Here is a 9,224-nt window from a genome sequence, read left to right as displayed (position 1 = left end):
GTACTTTCCCAGCTTACAGTGCAGAGCTAGGGTTTGGACCCTGGTCTTTGAGACCTCTGAGTGGCAAGGCAGGCTTCCCGAAGGAAGTGATCCTTTGGGGGGGCCAATTGTAATGGGCTTTTGAGACTGTTGGGTGTTGACCATCAGGAGCCTTAGCTCCTTGGGGTCCCTGGGCAGACCTGGAGTGTGGAGCAGGACCAGCTGCCCAGCCATCCAGGCTGTTACTAGCTCCCCTGTCAGCTGTTAAGGCTCCTTTCCGGAGACAAAACAGGAATAATAGACATCGTTAAATATACATGGGGCCCCAGGCGGTCGGTGTGGTGGGCTGGGCCTCTCTTGCTTGCAACACTGAGCTGCTCTGCTGAGTTGATGTGCTCTTGGGCCAGTCTACAGGCCCTCCATTAGCGGCATGCAGGCGGCGAGCAGGCCACGGGAGCCAGGTAAGGGCAGCCTGGCCCTGGGCCCTTGGAGTCTTCCACTGGCCTACCTAGGTTGCAGGGGAGAAGAGGGAACAGTAAGGTGGCAGAGCTGGGGCCCTGCTCCTAACTCATTGTGAGACCTCTGGGCATCAGTTTCTTCATCTATAAAATGGGCATAATGCCCATGCAGTCCCCCTTTTGGGGACAGGGATGTCAAGACAGGTAAGTGTTCAGTGGCTTATCTCAACCCCTCTCCTGCCCCACTAAGCCTGGCTGGTGGAGATCCTTAAGTGCAGACTTCTTTCCCAGGACCAGGACTGTCACTCCCACTTCCTGCCTTACAGGTATGGCCTTGGGACCCAGGTGTTAGGCAAGTCCAGACCTCAGACTAGCTGGCTGGGAAACAGAAGATCTAGTGCAGGGCATCTGGCATCCAAGGCCCTGGCCACATGAGCCCCTTTCCTGGGCTAGGTTTGTGTGTCCTTGGATTTCTGGATCTGTGGTCAGCGTGTGAGAGAGTGGCACTGCCCAGGTCCCTGTGAGGCCAAGGTACAGGAGGAGGGGGGTGAGGCGGAGCCTCAGCGCTGGGGAAGTCCCCTAAGGGGGGCCAGGCCCCACCCCTCCAGGGCGAACTCAGGCTCAGGCTGTGCCCCACTGGCTCTTCTGGTCACTCACCCTCACTGGCTCCTTCTGGAGGGAGGTTCTGGCCTGGGTGAGTCAAAAGTCCCTTCCTGACCCATCTGCCTGGCTGTCCTGTGAAGGCCAACAACACCCCCTCCTACCCAGGACTCCCCAGGATTCAGGGCTGTGCTGAGCCCAGGCTGCAGACTGCCCCTCAGCATCCCCCTCCCCTATACCCCCAGACGAGGCCCCACCGGAGGCCTTGATGGGCTTAAGGGGAAAGGAGCCAGGGGTGACCACCTGTCCCTGCGTTCGTTTGTTCCTTCTCCATGTCCCTCATCTCAGAAACCCTCAACTCATTTGTCCTCTGAAAGAACCCATGGGGCCCAGCCTCCCTACCCCCACCCCCACCCCGCTTCTGAGCCAGCGCTTTTGAGGAACACCCTCAACCCCCTCAGCAGCTCTTCCCACCTGCCTTGCCCCTTGAGTCCCACACTCCCCACACCTGCTAACCTTGCTGTGGCAGAGGCCCGGCTAGAAAACTCCAAACAACCCACCTCCACTTCACCCCCTTCTTCCAGGATGGAGGATATCATGGCCTGGCACCTCCTCGGGGCTGGGGCCTTCACATCACAGGAGCGTCCACCGAGCTCTCTGCTGCTTGCTTTCTCCTGAGTGTCCTATCCACTGACCAGCTTAAGTCTCTCGCTAAAAAAAACTAAAAGCCCATGACCACCTCTGGGCACCTCCCTCCCCTTCATGACTTAGCTCCCCGTGTCCACTCTCTCTGAGTCTACCTCACCTTCCTTCACCCATCAACTCCAACAGACTACTCAGCACTCTTGCCAAGGCTTGTCCATCTCTCCACCCCTGCTCTCTGTTGCTAACCTGGCAGCCAGCCGTTTCTAACTCATACTTATTTGCCTTAGCCAGCTCCACACTGCTGGTCTTGGCTCCTGAAATGCTGCCCTCGCCTCCAGCTTCTTCTCTGTCTCTTTCCCACACATGCTTAAAAGCAGGGCCCCTCAGACCTCAGTCACTGATGTCCTGGCCTCCCTCTCACCATCTGCTGATCCCTCACAGCTGCCTGTCTGGTCCAGCCTCTCCTCCAAGTCCCAGACCTAAGGGTCTGAAACAAGAGAGCTTCGGGAGACTACTTCCTGATAAGCGATGTCGTGGGCACTGTGGAGTCTCAGCTTCCTTGTCTGTAAAATGAGAGTGACAGCGGTACCCTCTTCCCAAGGTTGTGGATAGTGCAATGTGGCCTGGTAGTTGTGAACACAGGCCCCACGGTCAAGAATGGGGTCTGTCGTGCCCTCACCGTGGGGTCTTCAGTGTGTGACCCAACCTCTCCAAGACAGAGCCCTTACCTGTAAAATGGAAATAACCATCCCCGTCTTAGGTATTGTGGAATCCAGGGAGATGGCACAGGGGAGCATGTGGCACCAAGCCAGGCACACAGTGAACAGTCGGCAGTGTTGGTTATTTTTATTATTTTCAAAACGCAGATCTGGTCACAGCATTTCTACCTGCTTCAAACCCTGCAGTGGCTCCCCATCCCCTGAGGGACCAAACTCCCATCCCAGCCTTCACAGCCTCCATGGGCCAGTCCCCTGCTGGCCAGCCTGGCCGCTGCCCGCTCACGTGCCCTCACCACCCTATTCTGACTGTACAACTTCCCTGTTAGGCCTCTCACCGCTTGAGCAATGCACATGCTGGTAGGAGCACTGTTCCCACTTCCATATGATTAACACCCTCCCCTCTGCCAGGTCTCCCTCATCCATCAGGGAAAGCTTCCCTGGTAGCCCGGGCTGGCACCCTTGCCTTTGCAGCCCCTCACAGCAGTAGTTTTCCCATCTCTCCCCTGTGACTTTGGGAGTGGGTCTGTTTCTCACCCCCTAGTGCCTAGCACAGTGCCTGGCACACAGTAAACACAAATACTTGAGGAATGAACAAAAGAGAGACTTGTTCCTAGGCACCCACTCTGCCCGCTGCAGAAGCTGGGGACCCTGAGTGGGAGGCAGGACCCTGAACCAGACAGAGAAGGGGCGGTCTGGATGACCACTGGGGAGCACTGTCCCCAAGGCCTAGGCCCCAGAAACCAGGAGTAGTCACGCGGCAGGCCCTTGCTGCCAGAGACTGCTCCAGGTCACCTTACCAGAGCAGACAAGAAGGGGACTGTGACAACTCACCGGGAGTAATAATAACAGAAGGCCTGCCAGGCCAGTCCTGTGCTATTTCTCCATCTCACCCATCCTCACATCCACTGGCACATGGAGGCTACATGCCCCGCTGCGGGCCCCGTCCACAGTCCTGCATCTGGGCATCAGGGCAGAAAGATGTGCCCAATGGGAAGATGCAGGCCCTTGTGGCTGGCAGTCACCTTCCAATGACAGACAAACCCCAGGGGCCAAGGACCCTCAACTCGGGATAGGCAGGGGTGTGGCTGTGGGAGGCAGCCTTGAGCAACAAGGGCCCGCCCTGTCCCCTCCTTCCTGGAAGTCACTGACCTCTGGGCCTCAGTTTCCAGAAACATCACCTGGAGCTGGAAGGGGTGGGGCTGGACTCTGCAGTGGGGCCCTGCCATTCTTCCTGGGGGCTCTTCTAAAGGGGTGTTTTCACTCACTGTCTCAAATTCCTTTTTTCCATTCTTTTTTTAAATGTTACTTTGTTAGAATCATACCGGTTCTCCCCAGTGCATTATTCATGCTTCTGTGAGCCAGCCAGCTCCAGTTACACTGACCGCAGCCCTGGGCACCAGCCCTGCCCACTCCCTACCCCACTGGCCCAGGACCTGGAGGGTTCAAGGTTCCCCTCCAAGGCCACTCAGCAGGCTTTCAGCATCCAGGCTGGGGTTCAGAGGCCCCAGGGTCCACTTCCAGCCCAGGTCAGACATGCTGGGTGGCTTAGGGCAGGTGACTGCCCCTGAGTCCCAGCATCCTTCTCTGTGATAAGGTGATGATAAAAGCTCTAACTTGAGTGTATTTGAGCCAGTTTATGCACACCAACGGCTTCGCACATTAGGAGGGCTTCATAAATGTCAGCTGTAGTTGCTGTCGTGATGACCATAAGGCCAGATGCCTCCCCACCACCTCCCAGTCCAAAAGGCCTCAGCCACTCCCTGCTCCTGGTAAACAACACCGCCACACTTTCCACCACCACTTGAAGGTGAAACCCAAGTCCATGCTGGGAGGAGATGAATTATGGATTCGCCCCTAGAAACCCTGGCCCCAGCAAGCTGGCTGGGCCTCCCTGTGGCAGCCCCAGCCAGTCCTGGCTGCTCTGTGCTGGAGGAGGCCAGTCCCAGCTGCTCTGTGCTGGAGGAGGCCAGTCCCAGCTGCTCTGTGCTGGAGGAGGCCAGTCCCAGCTACTCCCTGCTGGAAGAGGCCTCCTGTCCAGCCCTGGGCAGGAGACTGAGAGGACCCTGCATCTCCAAGCCCCTGAGCCTGAGAGGCCAGCCCTAGGCCCACAGGGAGCAGGCAGCCACCATGGCAAAGGAGGAAGATGATGAGAAGAAGGCCAAGAAAGGGAAGAAGGGAAAGAAGGCTCCTGAACCCGAGAAACCAAAACGGAGCTTGAAGGGGACGTCACGACTGTTCATGGGCTTCCGCGACCGCACGCCCAAGATCTCCAAGAAGGGCCAGTTCCGGAGCGCGTCGGCCTTCTTCTGGGGCCTCCACACCGGCCCGAAGAAGACCAAACGCAAGAAGAAGGCGCGGACCGTGCTCAAGTCGACGTCGAAGCTCATGACGCAGATGCGGATGGGCAAGAAGAAACGAGCTATGAAGGGCAAGAAGCCATCCTTCATGGTGATCCGCTTCCCTGGCCGCCGTGGCTACGGCCGGCTGCGGCCACGCGCCCGGTCCCTCAGCAAGGCCTCCACGGCCATCAACTGGCTCACCAAGAAGTTCCTCATCAAGAAGGCCGAGGAGTTGGGCAGCGAGCAGGCCACGCTGGACGCCTGGCTCAACCGCTCGGGCTCCCACGGTTCGTACAAGCTGCACTTTCCATCAGGAGCCGAGATCCTGCGCCACGGGGGTCGCCTGCGCCGCTTCCCGCGCAGCCGCAGCATCTACGAGTCTGGCGAACCTGTGGGCTTCTTGCCCTTCGAGGACGAGGCCCCGTTCAGGCCATCAGGCTCACGTAGGTCGCTGTACGGGCTCGAGGGTTTCCAGGACCTGGGCGAGTACTACGACTACTACCGGGAGGGTGACGACTACTACGACCAACAGTCGCTCTACCAGTACGAGGAGCAGGAGCCCTACCTGGCCGGCTACGGCCCCTACAACCCAGCCTGGCCCCCCTATGGTGGCGACCCCTACTATGGGTACCCGCCAGAGGACCCCTATGACCACTACCCTGCCGACTATTACGGGGACTCCTACCCACCGTACCCCTATGGCTACAGCTATGGCTACGACGACTATGAGCCCCCCTATGCACCCCCATCAGGGTATGCGTCTCCCTACAGCTACTATGATGGGTACGAGGGTGAGGCTTACCCGTACAGCCACCACCTGGACCCCTATACACCTTACTACATGCCCTACCCACCCTATAACCTTCCTTACGAGATACCCTACTTTGATCACTATGGGGTCCCCTACAGCATTCCCTATGCTGAAAGCATCTATGGTGGCGGGGCTGAGGCCATCTACCCACCCGAGACACCCTACCTTTACCCAGAGGAGTCGGCCTTCATGTACCCGTGGGTTCCACCACCCATACTATCACCCCACAACCCATACGCCCACCCAATGGACGACATCGCAGAGCTGGAAGAGCCCGAGGAGGCAGGTGGAGAGCGGCAGGGCACTTCCTTCCGCCTGCCCAGTGCAGCCTTCTTTGAGCAGCAAGGCATGGACAAGCCCGCCAGGTCCAAGCTGTCCCTCATCCGCAAGTTCCGCCTCTTCCCGCGGCCCCAGGTGAAGCTGTTTGGGAAGGAGAAGCTGGAGGTGCCCCTCCCGCCTTCCCTGGACATCCCACTGTCCTTGGGGGAGGCGGACGAAGAGGAGGACGAGGAGGAGATGACCCCGGTGTCCTACCGCCATCCCTTTTGGGGCTTCCTCACGCCGCGCCAGCGCAACCTGCAGCGTGCCCTGTCGGCTTTCGGGGCTCGCCACGAGTTTGGCCGTCTCCCAGCCCGGCCGGCCACCTCCCTGGCCCGCTTTCTCAAGAAGACACTGTCGGAGAAGAAGCCTATCCCGAGGCTCTGGGGCAGCCAGAAAGCGGGTGCGAGGGCGCCGGCCGTCCGAGAGGCGGCCTACAAGCGCTTCGGCTACAAGCTGGCGGGCATGGACCCGGAGCACCCGACCACGCCTATCTCGCTGCGGCGCGTGCAGCCGCGCGCAGGCAACAACTCGCGCCCTCCTCCCGCGCCTGCGCCCGCGCCCTGGGGCGCGCCCGTGTCACCGCCCGCGCCACGCCGCGCGCCCGCGCCCCTGGGCCCTTCGAGGCCTGACTCGCCCGGTGGCTCTGTGCGAAGACATCCGCCGCCTTGGGCTGCCCCAGCGCACGTGCCACTTGCGCCGCAGGCGAGCTGGTGGAGCTTCGTGGAGCCCCCGCCCGTGCGCCCCGAGGGCGCTGCGGACAAGCTGGCCTTCCCCGGGCCCCGGCCCTCTCTCACGGTGTCCCGCAGGAGAGGCCAGGCCTCCGCGTTCACAGGCCGCTCACCGCAGATCTCGCGCCGGCTGTGCTGGCACTCGCTGCCCTCGCCGCAGCCCTCACTAAGAAGCCTGCCGGGCCCCGGCTACGGCTCGCCCAGGGGGCCCCTTTCCCCACAGCCCTCTCTCCGCTTGGGCCCCTTCCAGCCGCCTTTCTCGCCACTGCCCTGCCGGCCCCGCTCGCTTCGGGAGCCGCTAACCCCGCGCAGCAGCTCCAGGCGCCTGGGTTCGCCCCGGCCGCCCCCGCGATCTGTCGGCCAGAGGCTGCCTGCGTCCCCCCCTCTGCTGGGTCCCAGCCTCGGGCGCCGCTCCCTAAACCTGCCTTCGCGCCTCCCGCACACTTGGAAACGGCTCAGTGAACCACCTACTAGGGCCGTGAAACCCCGGGTGTGTCCACCCTTCTTCCACCGACTGCCGGGCTCGGGGTCCCGGCCGGTGAGTCGGGCTGCCCCTGAGCCCCGGGAGTCGGAAGAAGACTCAGAGACGCTTTGGACCGTGCCACCACTGGCCCCCAGCTGGGACGTGGACATGCTTCCCACGCAACGTCCACCCTCCCCCTGGCCAGGAGGCGTGAGTAGCCGCAGGGGCTTATCCAGGCAGCCCCTTGTGCCAGAAAACCCCTTCCTGGAGCATTTGGGGCCTGTGCCGTTCCCCACACCCAAGCCCAAGGACTCAACTTCTGACGCAGTCAATGTCTTCCTGGGTAGACACTGTGAACCAGGCTCTGAACAGCTACTCAAATCTGCAGGCCTGAGCCCTGTGAAGCCAGAAGAATCCGGGCTGGTAGACCCCCAGACACCATCAGAGCCTGAGCCTCCAAACATGACACCCCCCAAGGATCTCATCCCAGAGAAGGCGCCAAGGCCCAGCTTATCCCACCCATTGGCCACGTGTGACCGGATGAGGGCCATATGGCCACCATGGCGCCATTGGATGACAATGCCCAGAGTCCCTGGCCCCTTGGCACCCACTGGGGCTCCTGAGCCCCTGCCTGAGGGAGGCAAGCAGTGCCAGGCTGGGCCTGGGCAATGTGCAGTGGTCATGCCTCAGGTGCAAAAGCTGAGTTCCTTCCAGCAAGTGGGTCGTGCCACCCTGCAGCCCCCAGTCCAGCCAGCCCAGGACCCCCAGCCCAGCCCAGAGCCTCGAGCCTGGAGTCTGCGCCGGGCCCGCCTCTTGCAGCCGGCGGAGGGCCACCGACCCTGGCCACGAGTGCACACCTGCCCCCCATCCCGCCGCTTGGGCCCTGAAGCTGCCTACCTGCCCCACAGGGGCGCCTGGAAAGAGGTTGGCCCCCAAAGTTGGCAAAATAAGGTATGGGGCACAGAGGGAGGGCGTGGGGGACCATACCTGGGAAACAGGGAACAGAACAGCCCCAGAAGCCCTGTATGTCCTTGGTGAGCTGCTTCCTGCTTGGGCCTCAGTCTGCCCATCTGTAACTCTGGGAGAAAAGTCTTGGCCTCCCTGAACCACAAGAGAGGTGAGCAGGGGTACCCAGCACAGGGCAGGGAAGAGATCCTGTCTGTAGCCCCAGTCCGGGTTCTAACTACGGAGTGTCCCTGTTCCTGCAGTCCTGTCCTGGTCAGCTGTCTCTCAGAGATGGTGCCCTAGGTCAAAGCCCACCTCCACATCCATGTCCACACTGTTTCTCCAGCCTTTTACTGTTCCTCTGCCAAACTAGAGTTTTCTCCCTCTCCTCAGGGTTTCTGCTTAAGGCTAGTAGCATGTTTCCCTTCATAGCCCCCCAGGGCTGCAGGTTCTGGCATATCTGAGGGTGAGGGGCTCGTTGTGGAGAGTCCTGAAAGGTCCATTTCTTGGTCAAGGTAACACAGTGAATCAGGTGCTGAGCCAGAGCCTATCTGAGCCTCCCTCTGGGCTGCAGAGCAAGGTAGCAGGTCTGAGGGGTGCCTAGCCGAGCTTGGCTGCCACGCTCAGGGCAGATCACGAGCCTAGCACTGGGTGGCCCTCAAAAGAGGTGGGTAGTCACCGGAGCCTCCCCCGGGACATGGGGTAGGCGGGGCAAGCAGGGGCAGCAGGTACCTCAGCCTCTGCAGACGGTGCCCAGAGGAGCGGGCAGCTGGCCGGGCCCGCCAATGGCGACTGGGGTGGCCTGGCTGTTGGGGGGACCCAGGCCCCGGCGACGGGTGCCCCGCGCTGTGTGGGCTGCAGCCTTGCGGGAGCGGGGCGCAGGGCGCCCAGGGGTGAGGGGCAAGGATGCCTGGGCCCTCCTCACTCTGGAATACGTGAGTGGCTGAATTATTTAGGGTCTGAGAGCTGGCAAGCACATGGGCAGATGGATGGGCGGGAAGCCAGGGCATCTAGCGAGATACTCTGTAAGATGGCCTACTTAGCAGCCTGGCAGCAGGCAGAAATGCCTGCAGGGGCTCGCTCCTGGTGTCCTCTTTCCTCGCTTTCTCAGGGAGGGGCGTGAACTGGGATCCGGAAGGCTTGGAAGGCTGAGGGCACCACATTTGTGCTCACAGTCACACAGACCACACACAGGCCTGCATGTCAAATGACGGAA

General features: G+C 61.0%; 1 protein-coding gene across 1 annotated transcript in view; it reads left to right on the top strand.

Moving 5' to 3' along the window:
* The first annotated feature begins 397 nt into the window (after positions 1 to 397).
* Positions 398 to 9,224, top strand: part of MYO15A (myosin XVA) — a 76,798-nt gene continuing 67,971 nt past the window's right edge. Inside the window, exon 1 of the mRNA XM_064279385.1 lies at positions 398 to 8,014. Coding sequence (XP_064135455.1) covers positions 4,529 to 8,014 — 3,486 coding nt within the window. The 5' untranslated portion in view covers positions 398 to 4,528. The remainder of the gene's footprint in view (positions 8,015 to 9,224) is intronic.

This window comes from Loxodonta africana, chromosome 2 (assembly GCF_030014295.1).
Source record: "Loxodonta africana isolate mLoxAfr1 chromosome 2, mLoxAfr1.hap2, whole genome shotgun sequence".
NCBI classification, from domain to species: Eukaryota; Metazoa; Chordata; class Mammalia; order Proboscidea; family Elephantidae; genus Loxodonta; species Loxodonta africana.
The sequence above is the reverse complement of the archived record's forward strand: the minus strand, read 5'-3'. Positions and strand labels throughout refer to the sequence as shown.